The sequence below is a fragment of the Bidens hawaiensis genome, unplaced genomic scaffold (assembly GCF_021521415.1).
Source record: "Bidens hawaiensis isolate Kalapana, Puna unplaced genomic scaffold, B.hawaiensis_p1.1 tig00016746_1, whole genome shotgun sequence".
Lineage (NCBI taxonomy): Eukaryota > Viridiplantae > Streptophyta > Magnoliopsida > Asterales > Asteraceae > Bidens > Bidens hawaiensis.
This window is the reverse complement of record NW_027492536.1, coordinates 212,501-230,056: the sequence shown is the minus strand read 5'-3', so window position 1 is coordinate 230,056 and position 17,556 is coordinate 212,501. Positions and strand designations below refer to the sequence as shown.

Genomic DNA, 17,556 nt, shown 5'->3' with positions numbered 1-17,556 from the left:
TATACGGTATTTCTGGACCAAGAATTTCTTCTTCGTTTCCCGGTGGTCAGAATGGGTACTTTCCAACATCAAGTGGCCTTACAACCATTGAAGTGCTCAGTGGATGTGATTTATCTAAACCTTTTGAGTAATTTTTCTACCTAAGTTTATTGATACATAATTATCCCACCTTTAAGATGTTCTATTTGTAACCCAAGACAAAACTTTGTCTTATTAAGGTCTTACATTTCAGATTCCTTTTTTCAAATATTCGATAGCCTTTTGGAGCTCTTCGGCCAAGAGTTCCAGTTATATTCAAATCATCAACATATACGACAATTATAACAAATACTCACTCGTGCTGATAGCGTATTATAAACCTATTAGTAATATAGAGTAATAGAGAGAATGGAGGAATGGTTTTCATTCATATATCAATATGGAGTACAAAACCTTTATATATAGGCTCATTGCATTAATTATAAAGAGAAGTTAAGTACATGAAAAGTTCTAATATTATGACATACTTGTATGCAGATAGTCACTATTAATAATAATTTATATCATATACTAGATTTTTATTATTTTTTTACATCACAAAATGAAGAGAGATGCTATTTAATAAGCATCAAAGCATCCTTCCCACTTTGTGTGGGCCCTGATGCATTGTTGAAGACACCATACAAACCGTCAAACTGAAGGATTATGATTGTTCAGCTCTACATGGAACAAATGCAATTCAATGAAACTTAATCTGAGAGTGTTGAATGCCTTTATTGAATACTTTGGTTGTTCAATAGATGCAGAACCATCATGAATGTTCGTTTCATCTAGGGATTCGTATAGTCGTCTTTTTTTGAACGACCAACTAAGTAACGCCGGGTATTCCGTATGCGGCTCCCATTGACTAAAGGTAGCCCAGCCGGCCACGAGTCCGGACGGACGGAGCCCCTAGTGGTCCACCTATTGATGGATTCCCCGGATAAAACCCGACCCCCACGCTTGCCAAATGGCACAACAGCGAGGAGCCGGTAAAACCGAGTGCGATCAGGACTCGAACCCTGACAAGTCAGGGTCATCCCTCATATCTCCCATATAAATTGCTGATAGTGAGGATTCAAATAGTCGAGTATGGTGGTTCACATCTTTTGCATTAATAATAATTATTAGTAGATATCTTAAATCTTAAATATATATAAACGAAATCTTTAAAAATTTTCTAATTGCTCATCACCCTCTTTCAAGCCACCAAATTGCTTTATTTGGAAATAGAGTATTCTCATGTATTTGACCCGTGGTCTAACCAAACCCAAATAGCCCTTAAACGAGCTATAACATTTCATTAAATTAAAAAATAAACTCACCAAAGATAATTTGATATGAAAATCCTATAAAATAAAGATATACTAAAAACTAATATCTGATTTTGTTTTAAAAAAATATTATTTATAATTAAGAAACAATATAGTGAGAAAAATAAATCCATCATGGGTCTCAGTCCTCACCAAACCCAAATTGTTTTTAAACGGACTATAATATCTTATTTATTTATGAAATCATTTCATCATCAAACCCTAAGTATATTATTAACTTCCTTACAATAAATAAAATTAAAATCCAAATAAATATATTCACAATACTAGAAACGAAAATGTAAAACAACCCTCGTAATAAGGGGGGTAAAAGCTAGTTACTAATAAGCTAATTATTAACGAGTCCAAAGAGTGGAGATGAATGCGATATTGATACTCTAAAATGTTTAGTTAAGAACTTGAACTTTGGTAAAATGGAAAACGGGTTTGTCTCACATTGATAGAAGAAGAAACTAAAACGTGACTTATAAGGAGGAGAACTCATAAGATTATATTCTTGTATTATAAGACACACTTAATGGCATTAGCAAGGGTGCGAAACACCCAACGCTTACACACACGGGCACGAGTGATGGACGCAGTGTGGCACTTTGATGACACACTCTGCATTATCAGGTATGGTACCGAGTCGAGACAAGTGTCGTGATCTGAGCAAGTATATGCCACCGGCAGGGGTGTTCAAAAAATCCGAATCCGAATCCGAATCCGAATCCGTATCCGAATTATCCGAAAATCCGAATCCGAATTATCCGAAATTTCGGATATCCGAATCCCGGATATCTGAAAATTCGGATTCGGATTCGGATAGTAATTCTGAGATTTTTCGGATATCCGAACTATCCGAACTATTAAATTTAATATTCTTTTAAATATATATATAATTAAAATACCAACATAAAAGAAAAAAAAACCCATCTTGAATACATATACAGTGCCTCTTTCTCTCTCAAAACTCCTCAAGTCCTCATCAATCAACTCCGACCTTCCACCACGGCAGCCGGCGGCCACGTTTAACATCATCTAAGACTCCCCGCTACAGCCTTCCACCGTGTCTCTCACGGTCTCACGCTTCTTCAACTTCGGCATTCTCCATTTCGTCGATTCTTTCACTATTTCAGTTGTTATTTTGTTAAATACATATTGTTTGATTGATAATTACATATTTGTTTTAAAGATTTGCTAGATTCTTGAGCAAGTATCCAGATCTGTTACAGTTTGTAATGTTTAAGAAATTATTATTAATTTTTTTTTTCAGATTTTCGGATATCTGTTTCAGTATCCGAACGGATATCCGAACTTTGGATATCGAAATTTCGAATACGGATTCGAATAGTGAAATCTTCGGATATCCGAAACTCCGGATATCCGACTTTGAACACTTCTAGCCACCGGTTACCAAGTGTCGCGCCCAATGTTGAGTCACCTGCCACTTGTCGTCGTCTCCTTGCTGCTTTGCCAAGTGTCGTAAATGCTCTAGCTTGTATGCTCTAAATCGGGAATAGTTCGGTTCACTTGCTTCCAAACTTGTATGCTCTAGCTTCAGGTCTAGTTCGGGTGCTGGGTTAATCCCGGCAGTATATACTGCTTCGGTTGGTGTACCATGAGAGACAGACGGGTTCATCTGGGTGGCCCGAAATCTGTTTTAAAATCCTTATCCAACACCCGTTTTATGTTGCTTTCATTTCTTGATTCAGTTATGTAATTTTGTTTTATGTAAGATTGTTTTGGTTTCCTCCACACTTAATATTATAATCAATATTAATAAAAAAAATTTAAGTTTATTGTTATGCTTTAGTTTTCGAATGATGGTTATACAAAGAGTACTTCAATTTTACATATTGTGAAAGTGGTTAAAGAAGATAAGTAGATTTGGTTTAGACATATATATATGAAGAAACACTAACCGGACCCCGGACAGATTACTGGTAACCTGGGGGTTGGATAGCTGTTTCCCACGAGGGGTTAGACCCTTGGAAGATGGTTCTTCTGATAACCTGCAAAACAGACACCGTGAGCTCGTCACTGAGAAGGGGGGGGGGGGGGGTTCCTCCTTGTGACCGCCCTCCGGCGTGAGAATCAGACTAGACTGCTCTTTAAATATAAAAGTATATTAAGAGATTGCTAGAGCAGATATCAGGTATATTATGATGATATAAGATAATGTAATGTTGAGATGATCATACCATTTGGGGTATTTATAGCCGAAGGTAGGTTTCCAAGGAGGTATGGCCGGCTGCTACAGTGTTCCTGTTCATCAACAGTAGCCTACGCACGTGCCCTGCTGGTAGTTGGTGGGTAGGCAGCGGCTGATAGTGACCAGGCCTGCTGTGTACTATTCCCTTTCCACCAACTGCCGGCTATGCACGTGGTATGACAGTAGTTGGTGAGTAGGCAGCGGCTAATAGTGATACAGTACAGGAGCATGCTGCTTGCCATACTGTATCAGTGAGCTGTCGTATCTTTGATCAGATCTTTCGCCCATACCTCGTCAGGTACAGTAAAAGATCCTTCAGTATACGGACTGGCTTATTTGGGCGGGAGTATTCCCCCTCCCGCCTCTGTGCGGGATTGCTCCCGGCTTGGCTCATTCCTTCAGGTGACACTGAATGATCGAGAGCTAAGTGCCTTGTGCGTGTAGCCATGCTGCGCGGGTGGCCTTCCCTAGTGGCTTGTATCCGAGGCTGCAGGGACAGGCGGAGTCCTTCACCATTGGGAGGCATTTCCTGCGGGACCAGCTTGTGTACTGCGCGTAAGGACGTCACGTCTCTGAGCATGGTTGGTTCTGCGGATCCAGTTGGTCTCTGCGCAGACTTCCCTGTTTAAGGTGAGTCTTGCGGGTCCAACTGGGCTCTGCTGGGACCTACCTCTTCAAGTCCCCCCAGTCCAATGTTCTTCTCATGAGTGTTTAATAAAGTGAGGTGAACTTTTGGACTTGAGCAAAGGGTTTTGAAAAGGGTTTTGTAAGGTTTTCCATGGGGATTCTTTCCGCGGAAGTCCTTGTCACTTGCAGAAATGCCCGAGTTTCCTGCTTGGTCTTTGGGTATGATGCGGGTAGGTCTGTAACCTCCTCGCAAGTCAGGAGCATTGAGTCCCAGTTGTATGGATTTTCCATGAGGTTTTGGTAGTTTTGAACATAGTGATCAATTATGTTAAGACCACCAATTCCATCCTGGAGCTTCAAACAACGTAGTTCTCGACGTTCCCGCTATGCGGGGATGTTATTTCCGTTTCCGCAAGCATTGCCCAGAAGATCCTTCTTGGTTTCAATTCCCAGCGGAGCGCTAGGTATGTGAAGGGTTTTGCCTTAACACTGTACCTGCGCTCGTGTTACGGTTACTTTACTTCCAAGGTATTCCTGGCGTCAATTCCCTGCGGGTGCTAGGTATGTGAAGGGTTTTGCCTGAACACTGTACCCGCAGCCGTCTTATAGTTACTTGGTTGCCGAGGTACTTGGCTTCAATTCTCTGCGGGTGCTCGGTATGTGAAGGGTTTTGCCTTTACACTGTACCCGCATCCGTCTTACGGTTACTTGTTTGTCAAGGTTTATTTGGCTTCAATTCCCTGCGGGTGCTAGGTATGTGAAGGGTTTTGCCTTTACACTGTACCCGCATCCGTCTTACGGTTACTTGTTTGCCAAGGTTTATTTGGCTTCAATTCCCTGCGGGTGCTAGGTATGTGAAGGGTTTTGCCTTTACACTGTACCCGCATCCGTCTTACGGTTACTTGTTTGCCAAGGTTTATTTGGCTTCAATTCCCTGCGGGTGCTAGGTATGTGAAGGGTTTTGCCTTTACACTGTACCCGCATCCGTCTTACGGTTACTTGTTTGCCAATGGGTAAAGGGGTATTTTCCCGCTTACTTTTTAATATTTTCGAATTTTGAATTTTGAAATTCGAAGAGTTGGTGAAAATATAAGAACAGTCCAAACCTCTGAAACGTCGTGCGACGGTTTCTTCTGACTGTCAGGACGTGCAGGAAGTTATGGTGACGTGACAGAACATGGTCATTCCAGTCGCTTTTTCTGGCGCGTGGGCACGATTTTTCGGGCGCGTGGCCGCGAAATTACTGGCACGCGTCCTGTCAACAGCTGTTGCCAGCTTGCTTTTTGCCACGTGTCATAGTTTCATTGTACCTTCGATTTCTCTCTCCTCCGCATTAAATTCACCGCATTAATTGCGATTACTATATAAAGGGGGAGAGGGTTATTTGTAATCCATACTTTTCACTCTTCTCTTCATCTTTAAGGCGATTTCCGGCGAATACTCCTTTATTCAATCGAGCATTCTCTCGAAATAGTTCTTTTCTTCCTCTGCAAGATGTCTTCTCGTGATGCTGAAGCTATAGCGGACGACAGGGGTACTGCTGGCGAGTGCCAGTGTGCTCTGCCCGGCGATCAGTACCGGTATGTTGTCAGGAAGTTCATGCTCGATCATCTCGAGCCTGAGTTTCCTGAATCCCACCAGACCGTGTACGATGCCCCCAGAGGCAAGATCGGGGTTTATGCTGCATTTTTTGTCTATGGGAATCTTAGATTCCCATTGACAAAATTTGTTTACCGTGTCCTTGAGAGGCACGGTGTTCATTTGACCGAGCTACACCCCATGGCGATCGCCAAGATTCGCCATTTTGAGTGGGTGTGCCAGATTTTGGGCATCGAGCCCCATGTGGACCGCCTGATGACCTTCTATACCTGGAGGTGCATCCAGGGGTGGTACACCTTGACGACCCGTATTAAGGGTCTGAAGATTTGCGACACCGAGCGCAGTCTTCGCGCGTGGAAGCAGGAATTCTTCTACATTTCTGCCCGCGCCATCCCCCTTGCCATGAAGTTTAAAAATGGCCAAGCGATACCGAGCCTTCACGCCCCCAACTACCAGGAGGCGGAATGGTTTTCGAAGATATCCCGGATCCAATCTCCGGTTTACCGGTTTGCGGAGTCCGGGATGGTCATGTTAGGGATGAGCCGGGTGTGGAAGGATGCGTCCCAGGTTCCCATCCTTCTCGAATACGGTTTGAACTCTATTCCCTATGGTATGTCTTGTCTTTCTTTTTGATACAAGTTTGTCTTCTAACTGTTTCTTTTCTTTCAGAGGGAAATAATTTGGAGTCGCTTCTGTTCCCGCGGGAAACCGACGGTCCCGCGCCGATGGGTACTCGTGCTCTGGACGAGGGCGAGTTGCCCATCCTGGAGCAAACGGCGGATCGCTTTGTGGAGGTCTATCCGCTGGGCCACGAGATCCTGAGCCACCGGCGGCCAGGTAAGGCGATATTCTTTCCTCAATCTCTCAATGCTGTACCCGCTGTTGGAATTCTTGACCTGTCTTCTTCTGAGGAATCCTCAGATGCTCCTCCATTGGTGCGGAAGAAGAAAGCTGCTGCCGGCGGGAAAGGGAAGGAGAAGGCCTCCACGGCTGGTCCGGTGGTTCTATCTGACTCGGAGTCAGATAGTGAAGAGGTGGCGGGGAAGCCCGGTGGTGAGAAGACCACTGTTCCGGAGGCTACGACCGTTACCTCCGGAGAACCAACGAAGACGACGGTGACCGGTACCAAGAGGCCGGCTCCATCGGGTTCCTCCCCGCCCGTCCGTACGTTCAGGGTCAAGAAAACCCGTAAGTACAATCATAATGTCTTTGCAGATTTATTACTTCTTAAATTTATCTAACACTTCATTCTTTGTGCAGGCGTGGATGTTGACGCATTCCGGGGTGAAGCGCAGGGGAGTACCTCCCCGCCAATGACGGTAGGCTCGGTCAGCCTTCCTGAGGCGTCGACCCAGGCGCCTGCGCCTGCATCCGCTGGTCCAGTTGCTCGTTCCTTTGAGCCAACTGTTCCGGCCGAGATGACGTCACCGCCGGCCGTGAGTGCGATTTTTACAGCATCCTTCACGGAGCCGGCGGTTACTGCTGCTGCTGAGGAGGCGGCGACCGCGGCGGCGACCACAACGGCGACCACGGCGGCTGCCACCATGCCCGCGCCACCGGCACCTACGGCCGGACCATCAGGTACGCGCAGGGCTTCCCGCCGATCTTTGCCTCCTTCCCGTCTGCCTGACCTGTTGGATGGATTTCCTTTAGGTTCAGGTGATGGGTTTGGCGGCTATCGGCCTGTCATTGACCCTACAGGTGCGTAGGGTTCCTTTCTTTTTCCCTTATGTTTTTTATCATCTTTTCCTTACTGCCTTTGTTTCTTTTGCAGTGTCGGATTCCAATGAAGTGTATGTTCCGCGATGGAACATACGCCGAGGAACAACCCTTCGTACCCCTGTAGAGTGCGTGGACTGGGCTCGCCACGCTGCTCCTCATGGTGCGTTGGGGGAAGCCATGGCTAGCTACCAGGAGGGTAGGCTAACCAATGAGCTTCGGGTTCTTCAAGCCCGGATGCAGCCACGCGTCGAGCTGCTTTGTCGTGAAAACGACAAGTTGAAAGCAGCTCGCGCCAAGGACGTATCTGAGGCGCGTGCTCTCCGGGAGGAGAACCAACAGCTGGCTCGAGGCCCGCCGACAAGGAGAAGGCCTTCAAGGCCCTCGAGGTTGAAGTTCAGGCGCGACTCGAGGCCCGCTCCAAGGCTGCCCAAGCTGTGAATGAACAGCTTCGGCTGGCCAAGGAGACTGCGCGAAACGCAACCGAGAGGGCTGCCAAGGCTGAAGCCGTTGCTGAGCCTTTGCGTGTGGAGAATGAGGAGCTCAAGGCCAAATTAGAGGCTCTCCAACGCGCTCATGATGCCTTGGCAATGGAAGATGCCAAGAAACTCCAGGAAATCTTGGACCAAAGAGGGGTGCTTGACCACACCGAGCGGAAGCTTAAGGGCGTCGAAGAGGCTGCCGCAAAGGAAGTTTTACTTGCCAACCTTAACAAGAGCGAAGCCGAACGCGCCCATAACGAAGCTCAAGCTGCCCTCCAATGGCTTCTTCGAGAAGCGTTGCCTCAGGTATGTTTAGCTTTATCTTCTCGCTTTTCTTTTGTAAGAAAAGGTTCTAATACTTGTATTTTTTCTTTGTAGGTTGTGCGTCGGGTCTTTTCAGAGACCTCTTACGATGATGCTATGACCGCAGCCCTCAACGCTTCTCATGAGGATGGGGAAAAGGCCGGCTTCCTGCTTGGTCTAGGGTTTGTTGAGAAAGGCGTCCCGCCTTCCAACTTCCCTTTGTTCGATGTGGATACCGAAGCCATTTATGACCAAGCATTGAACCAATACGCCGCCTTCCCGCATCCAGTGGTGGAAAAGGTGGACGAAGTAGCTGCTGCTGATGATGGGTTAGCTGTCCTCAAAGCGTTCCTCGAACCACCCCGTTCTTCTGACGGAGCGGGTCCAAGTGGAAGCGGCCCTGAAGCTTGATCCTGAAGATCCCTTCCCATTGCTAAGACTTGTATAGTTTTATTCTTTTAGGCGGGTAGTTACCCGGCCATTCTTGTAATATATTCTTGAAATATTAATCTTTTTGCGTATAAGATTGTTATTTCCTTCTTTGGGTTCCTTGCTTTATAAACTTATGACTTGCATACTTAGTTTAAATTAGCAATTTTCCAAGTGTTTAGAATAAGAACCTTTGAACGTGGTTGATAATGGGTTAAAGTTTCGCTTCCTCCTTCGTGATTGTGCGGGTAGAACCGTCACTTGCACTTGGTAAGATGGCTAAACTTTAACCTTCATCTGACCTGCGTGTAGGTTTTCCTTTTCGAAATTTCTAAGGCATTAAGATAAGTTAACCTTTGAACGTGGTTGATAATAGGAAGTCTTGCTTCCTCTTTCGTGATTGTGCGGGTAGAACCGTCACTTGCACTTAGTAGGATGGCAAAACTTTACCCTTATCTGACCTGCGTGTAGGTTTTTCTCACCTTTTGAGGATAAGTTAACCTTTGAACGTGGTTGATAACAGGAAGTCTTGCTTCCTCTTTCGTGATTTTGCGGGTAGAACCGTCACTTGCACTTAGTAGGATGGCAAAACTTTACCCTTATCTGACCTGCGTGTAGGTTTTTCTCACCTTTTGAGGATAAGTTAACCTTTGAACGTGGTTGATAACAGGAAGTCTTGCTTCCTCTTTCGTGATTGTGCGGGTAGAACCGTCACTTGCACTTAGTAGGATGGCAAAACTTTACCCTTATCTGACCTGCGTGTAGGTTTTTCTCACCTTTTGAGGATAAGTTAACCTTTGAACGTGGTTGATAACAGGAAGTCTTGCTTCCTCTTTCGTGATTGTGCGGGTAGAACCGTCACTTGCACTTAGTAGGATGGCAAAACTTTACCCTTATCTGACCTGCGTGTAGGTTTTTCTCACCTTTTGAGGATAAGTTAACCTTTGAACGTGGTTGATAACAGGAAGTCTTGCTTCCTCTTTCGTGATTGTGCGGGTAGAACCGTCACTTGCACTTAGTAGGATGGCAAAACTTTACCCTTATCTGACCTGCGTGTAGGTTTGTCAAGTTATTGGGTTTGTGCGGGTAGGACCGCCTTCCCACGCAACGACTTCACGTAATGTGAACGCCGTCACCAGTGTTGCATAGTTTAACCGTTCGACGCGCGGTTGTTGATAGGTTATTACTCAGTTTCCTTTAATGATTCATGCGGATAGACCGGCACTTTCATTTAATGGGATAATTGAATTCTTCCCCTTCAACTGACCTGCGTGAAGGTTTGTCAAGTTATTGGGTTCGTGCGGGTAGGACCGCCTTCCCATGCAATGACTTCACGTAATTATGCGGTGAAAACCGGCATATTAGTGTTCAGAAAAGTATAAATGTAAAATCATCAGCTTCGATGTTCTTAAAGAGAATCATTTCCATTAGAAGTGGCTCTTGGCCTTTTCTTTACAAATTGGAATTGATTTACATGCAGACTGTGTAAATGAGCTCCCTTCCATATTGTTGGGATGGGAGTGCCATCGAGCCGATACGCACCTGGTTCGGGATCTCGTTCTTTACGCAGCATGTAGTCTCGATTTTGAAGCTGGAATTGATTCGTGTTTTCCCCAGCTGAGGTTCTATACGCACCCGCCTGCTCAGCCTTTATTGTGCCACGAGGTGCGCGAGCGTCCCATCTCTGACAAATGCTTCGACCATGTCCTTTACGTCTATGCATTCTTCAGTGTTGTGGCCTTTTGTCTTGTGGAAGTCACAGTATTTGCTCCGATCAGCATCGTGACGATGTCGGATTATTGGAGGCTTTGGCCATGGGAGCTCTTCAGTGGCGAATATCTCAGTGACGCTTTTGGTGAGTGGCGTCCATCTGGAGTTCCGGTGCGACTGTACATTATCCCTTCCGCCCACTCGATGTTGCAAGCCGGATGAGGTGTCAAAGTTTACCCTTGACTGCCAAATGCCTAGCTTTCGCTTTTTATTTAGTCTGGCGGTGAGGACGTTGTCTTCTCTCGTCTTCTGAGTGTAGAGGTTTGTGCTCTGTGGGAGATCTCTACCCAGTTGCTTCTCTGTTTCCGCATAGCGTTTTGCTGCTGTCATGATGCCATCCCATGTGGATGGCATGCCATCTTTACCCGTTAGGGTGCGGATAAGCTCTGGGTCATGTGCGCCCTGGATGAAGGCAGCGCGAACAAGATCTTCGCTGATATTGCCCAAACTTAGCTTCTTTGAGTTGAAGCGAGTGATGAAGTTTGGCAGAGATTCATCTTCCTCTCGTATGCATTTGAGGATTGTCCATTGCTCCTCGGTATACTTCCGTTGTTGGCTGAAGTGTTGGCTAAACTTCTGTTGGAAGTCTGCCCAGTCGTAGATGTGGTTGACCGGTAGACGATTAAACCAAGCTCTAGCAGCCCCAACAAGCGTCATTTGGAACATGTAGCACCACGTGGGTTCCGTCCAATTGCTGACGGTTGCCCCCGCTATGAACCTGTTCAAATGATCGTCTGGATCAGATAAACCGTCATATGTGCCTATGTTAGGCATTTGTTTGGCACTCTTTGGGGCGATTGCTTCCGCAATGTCCCTTGCAAACTTGGACGTTCCTGCATTCGCAACGTTTGGTCTGAACGTTTTGGAGAAGTCTCGTGGACTTCCACCTGTGCTTTTTGGTTTGAAGGCTTGTCCAAAATGCCTTTTCGGTTGGGATTCCGTTTCCTTACGCTTCCCTTTTGCCCTATGGCGAGGGTTCGCGTCGGAGTCGGATTCCTCCGAGTCATCCTCCCAATATTCAAATTCGTCGGCCTGTTGCACGGAACGCAAGCGTTCGTCCAACTCAGCCTGGAATTCCTTTTGTCGTGCCTCCGCCCATGCCTTAACTTCATCGAGAGTCTGGCGGGGGAGTCTTCGTTTCTCAAACTGGGTATCGGTGGATCCCAGTAGGCGATCATTTACTGCACTTGCCCCAGCTTTGGTAAGTGGGGTAGTGTTCGTAAAATTTACTTCACTTGCCCCGGCTTCGGTAGCCGGGGTAGTGTTAGTAAAAACTGTGTTGCCGGTATTCCCCCCAGTAGCTGGGGTTGTGGTTACCGGAATTTCTCTAACCATCTTTGTAAAAGTTTGAAAAAACTGGAGAAAATTGTAGTTCTAGCTTTATGCACGGATGCCGCCAATGAAGAAACACTAACCGGACCCCGGACAGATTACTGGTAACCTGGGGGTTGGATAGCTGTTTCCCACGAGGGGTTAGACCCTTGGAAGATGGTTCTTCTGATAACCTGCAAAACAGACACCGTGAGCTCGTCACTGAGAAGGGGGGGGGGTTCCTCCTTGTGACCACCCTCCGGCGTGAGAATCAGACTAGATTGCTCTTTAAATATAAAAGTATATTAAGAGATTGCTAGAGCAGATATCAGGTATATTATGATGATATAAGATAATGTAATGTTGAGATGATCATACCATTTGGGGTATTTATAGCCGAAGGTAGGTTTCCAAGGAGGTATGGCCGGCTGCTACAGTGTTCCTGTTCATCAACAGTAGCCTACGCACGTGCCCTGCTGGTAGTTGGTGGGTAGGCAGCGGCTGATAGTGACCAGGCCTGCTGTGTACTATTCCCTTTCCACCAACTGCCGGCTATGCACGTGGTATGACAGTAGTTGGTGAGTAGGCAGCGGCTAATAGTGATACAGTACAGGAGCATGCTGCTCGCCATACTGTATCAGTGAGCTGTCGTATCTTTGATCAGATCTTTCGCCCATACCTCGTCAGGTACAGTAAAAGATCCTTCAGTATACGGACTGGCTTATTTGGGCGGGAGTATTCCCCCTCCCGCCTCTGTGCGGGATTGCTCCCGGCTTGGCTCATTCCTTCAGGTGACACTGAATGATCGAGAGCTAAGTGCCTTGTGCGTGTAGCCATGCTGCGCGGGTGGCCTTCCCTAGTGGCTTGTATCCGAGGCTGCGGGGACAGGCGGAGTCCTTCACCATTGGGAGGCATTTCCTGCGGGACCAGCTTGCGTACTGCGCGTAAGGACGTCACGTCTCTGAGCATGGTTGGTTCTGCGGATCCAGTTGGTCTCTGCGCAGACTTCCCTGTTTAAGGTGAGTCTTGCGGGTCCAACTGGGCTCTGCTGGGACCTACCTCTTCAATATATGGCATCTTTAAAACATAGATTGAGTCAGGCGTCCTAACTCCGAACTTCAATTATGTCATGTAATTCTGTTCAAAAAAAATTTTGCCATGTAATTTTGTTAATTTTGGTTCTTTTGGCCACCAATTTCATGCTCTCTAAAACTGATAATTATTTGAATGATTGAATGTCCCCATTTCATTATTGGGGTTCTTCCATTACGAGGTGCTACCCACTTTTCTTCTTCACACACATTAAAACCTATATCAGATATATTCCAATATTTAACTTGCTATTAACTTTTGATATATTGATTTATGTTTGCAACATAACTTCTAAATTACTATAAATAAATGATGTTCTAGTCAATAAGTTGAGAAAAAGTACATTAATCTACATGTCTGTGTTCGTATCTTTATGCGCATGTGACTACACATTATGTATGTTTGTGTATGTATATATGTGTTCTAACTTCTACGCAGCATTTTAAACCCATGAATACGTCGTTCTTATAAATAAAAATAATTTATTTTCTACAAATAAATTATTTTTAATAAATCTATAAAGTTTCTACATTATAACATGTTACATCAATCAAGAAGACCGCAGCTACGCTATAACTCCATGAGAGTCGAGACCGCCACTTCTCCTAGACTCACAAAATTACATAATAATATCCCTTTTCATACACACACTAAAAGGAAAAAAGAAAAAGAAAAAAGAAAACTGGAATTCCAAACCTACCCCTGGAAAGATCGAGTCAACAACGTATTAAATATTATTAATGACTCCCCCAAAAGGGTTGCTCGGTCTTATTCACGACCCCGTATAGTAAAACAAAAGTAAACCCTTTGACTCATCGCTTTCGTCATCTTTTCCTATTTCAAAATGGTTATAAAATCCACTTCAAACACCATGGAAATTAATACAAATATTTTGATACATATTATAAAGTTCAAAAATACAAGAAACAATCGATGGGTGGAGGAATTGGATCGTTGGAGCAAACGCCGACATGGGCGGTTGCCACCGTTTGTTTCGTGCTTATTGTCATCTCCATATGTATAGAACAAATCATCCATATGATCGGAAACGTATGTATATATATGTCTATAAAGTTACTAGAGAAAATAAACGTACGTTTTGAACATTTTAAGTTTATTTATATAATTGGTTTGAATATTTTGCAGTGGTTGAAGAAGAAACGAAAGAAAGCTCTATATGAATCCCTTGAAAAGATCAAAGCAGGTATTGGTTGATTATATGAAGTATCATGTTTTTGGATGTTGATATGTTGTGTTGTTTTGTTGTTGTAGAGCTCATGTTGTTAGGGTTCATATCATTGCTTTTAACGGCTGGGACGGCTCCGATCACTAAGATATGCACCACTGAGGGTGCTGCCGCGGGTTGGCACACGTGCAGCCCGGAGGAAGATAGAGCGGCGAATAATGGTGGTGAAAATCGGCGGAGGCTGCTCACTTGGTCCAAGATGGGTGATAGTGCAAGGCGGATCTTGGCCGGTAGCGGTGGCGACGACAAGTGTGTAAAAGAGGTACGTTCCTAAAGGTCCTAGGTTCGAGCCCCATGAAGTATAGGTTGGCTAAAGTATTTTTCTCACCTAAACTTTCATGGATGAAAACATCAAGTTGAATAGGTTTTCATTCTTTGTGTGTTACTATGAATAATTCTAGCACGATGAGTTAAAACTTGGTGTAACAAGCAAAAATAGTGGGTACTCTAGCATAACTCAAAACACATTAACCATAACAAACCTTTTCACTTTATGCATTTTAGCAAAGTTATAATCGTATATTACATTCTACAGGGAAAAGTATCATTCATGTCCTATGATGGGGTTCATCAACTTCATATATTCATCTTTGCTCTCGCACTATTTCATGTCATTTGTAGTGTCGTTACCATGGCTTTAGGACAAGCAAAGGTAAATTCACGTTAACCAGACTTTATATGCGTTTACTTACATCACAAACAAATATTTAACGAAATTTTACTTGCGTACAGATGAGAAAATGGAAGCATTGGGAGAAAGAGACTAGAACTATAGAGTATCAATTCTCTCACGGCAAGTATTTAGTTCCTATACTACTATTTTCATTCCAACTATTCATGTTTTGGTCGTGGACAACACCATAGCATCATATTTAATGATTTAAAACGTCTCCATACACTTATAGATCCAGAGAGATTTAGATTTGCCAGAGACACGTCATTCGGAAGACGACACATGAACTTTTGGAGCAAATCTCCCATTCTACTATGGATTGTAAGTTACTCATCAAAAACCGGTTTTAAACCCTTCATATGGTTCATGAATGTGTGTATACGTATAGAGTTGTTCATATAAAACAAAATTTATAAGGATCATTAAACATGTATGATAAATGGGAAAGCGGATGATAAAGCTGAAGTCGACTTCGTTAACAACATGCTATCTTCATAGACATCTATAACAAGAAGCAATTGTCAATTTTGTGTCATTAATAATTTGTGAAAGTCATAGCGTATCAATGGCTACAATATCAACATTAATGAGGTAGTTGAGTAGCGGAATTTCGTGTTGTAGTAAAAGAGACACGAGTACAGTATTCACCGGCTTGAAAAAAAAAACTTTATTTGGGCCATAGGCCTGCCTAAGTGCCTTTGATGGCGATATTTGTGACGTTGAACTATGAAAAATATTTTAATGTATTACTCCTATAGAATGGCACCGACTTATTGAACATTTCAAAAAACATAACCACTAGAAAGTCCATGCCGTGATTTATTAATATAAACTTAATTGATTAGTCACTCATAAAATATAAAGCATGAAGTAAATATAACGGTCATAAATAAAAATAAATAAATTTGCTTTCGGCTTAATGAATTTGCGTATGCTTCTTTATCATATTTAATTGGTCGTACCACACTCGATCGTGCATGGCCCAACATGTGACGTATAATGAATTTTTTTCAAAGGTATTTGACGTATAATGGTAACGCACATGCTCCAATTGCTATTCAATTAATACTTGTTTATTTATTATTCAAAATTTTTTTAATGATAAATTATCCCGGCCGGCCAATGGATTTAAGTACCTCGACCAAGTCAAAATAAAAATTGCTGAGTCAAAATAAAAATTGCTCGTATATATTAAAGAGTAACGAAATATACAAACTATTTTTTTTTTATTTTATTCTTTTTTAGACCAGACCCAATAAATTATGCTTGATTAAATAGACTATATATAAAAAAAAATTGGGCCTAATATTTATAAAGTTTACTAGATCCAGTTAGTGGTGCATAAATCGGGTATTTTCAGAAACCGGAACCTGTTCTGGGTATGACTAACAAAAGTCAAGAACCGGGCCGGATGGGAACCGGTTCTTAGTATGGTCTGGTATTTGACCGGGTTTTATCAGGTTTTTTGGATGGGTCCAGTCTGGTTTTGACCTAGTAAAGATGGAACCGGTTCCAACTGGTCAGGCGGGTCAATTTTGGTTACGACTTTTTCTGTGGAACTGAAACCTGCTTCTTACCCGCGGGTCAGGCTTGCCCACCCCCAAGGCCAGCCCTTTAAATTATTATACCAACCCTTTTTAATGACAAAACACCTTTATACTATTAAGCTACAAGACTCTAGTGATATTATTCAAATATACTAATTGTTTCTTATATGCAATTTCAGGTTTGTTTTTTTAGACAATTTGTTTGGTCGGTCCCTAAAGTTGATTATCTCACCCTAAGACACGGATTCATAATGGTATATAACCCAGGTTTCTAATTTTCTTACAAGTATTTCAGTAGAAAATCAAATCCTTTATAAATGTGGCTAGAACACATTAAAATACTTTCTCGAATTCAAAAATGAACTCATCCCGTTGTGCTTTGGTATATATTGTTTACAGGCACATCTAGGACCGCAAAATCAGTCAACATTCGACTTTCAAAAATACATCAATAGATCGCTTGAAAAAGATTTCAAGACCGTTGTGGGCATAAGGTAATATTTGTCTACTTTTTTATGAATATTAAAGTTAGTTATGACTATTTATACAAAGTTTGTGTTAACAGCCCACCGATATGGTTCTTCGCCATTGCTTTCCTGCTCTTAAATACCCACGGTGAGTTTTATATCAATAACTCAATCAAAATGCAATTATCTCGACGAAAAAAATGTCTGTTATGCTTAATATCTTTAGTTTGATCTGTCTTAATTCTGCCCTTTATCCGAGTAGTCTTTTCTTCGCCAAATTGCCCGAAGCCTATGCTTTTTTGAATCCAATCGTAGATGTTATGCCAGTAATACCTCTGTTCTTTTTTCTTTTAGCCTTTGTTTGGCAAGCTGTATAAGATCTTTAATAGTATCTTATAGAATTCATGTAGAATTCATGATTTATTCGAGAAAAATGATAACATTTGATAAGATCAAATAAGTCTGACAGTATGAACCTTCAATTCAAACATTGAAATGATCGAATAGCCGTGAGAAATCCGGCTCGCTCCATTTCCCGATTTTAATCCTTTTTCCTTTCCGGCAAAATACCTTATTAGCTTAGGGTCGCTTACAACATCTAATTGGGGGTATGAAAGTGATTTCTGGTAATCAAAGACTCTTTTGAAAAATTTCAACTTCACAACTTCATTTGAATTTCTGAACATTCTTTTTCTATTTTAGAATTCATTTCTTGGTGTCAAAATAAGATATGTGATATAAAAAT

At 43.2% G+C, this 17,556-nt stretch overlaps 2 protein-coding genes across 2 annotated transcripts in view; both read left to right on the top strand.

Annotated features, from left to right (window-relative positions):
• Positions 1–17,556, top strand: part of LOC143551976 (serine/threonine-protein kinase GRIK2-like) — a 233,707-nt gene that overhangs the window by 56,062 nt on the left and 160,089 nt on the right. The window lies entirely within an intron of this gene.
• On the top strand, positions 13,626–17,042 carry LOC143551980 (MLO-like protein 6). Its single transcript, XM_077042304.1, has 9 exons — positions 13,626–13,928; positions 14,025–14,082; positions 14,151–14,386; positions 14,660–14,776; positions 14,857–14,917; positions 15,030–15,118; positions 16,524–16,598; positions 16,744–16,838; positions 16,910–17,042. The coding sequence occupies exons 1-9, from the start codon at positions 13,812–13,814 to the stop codon at positions 17,040–17,042; spliced, it is 981 nt and encodes a 326-aa protein (XP_076898419.1). The 5' UTR covers positions 13,626–13,811.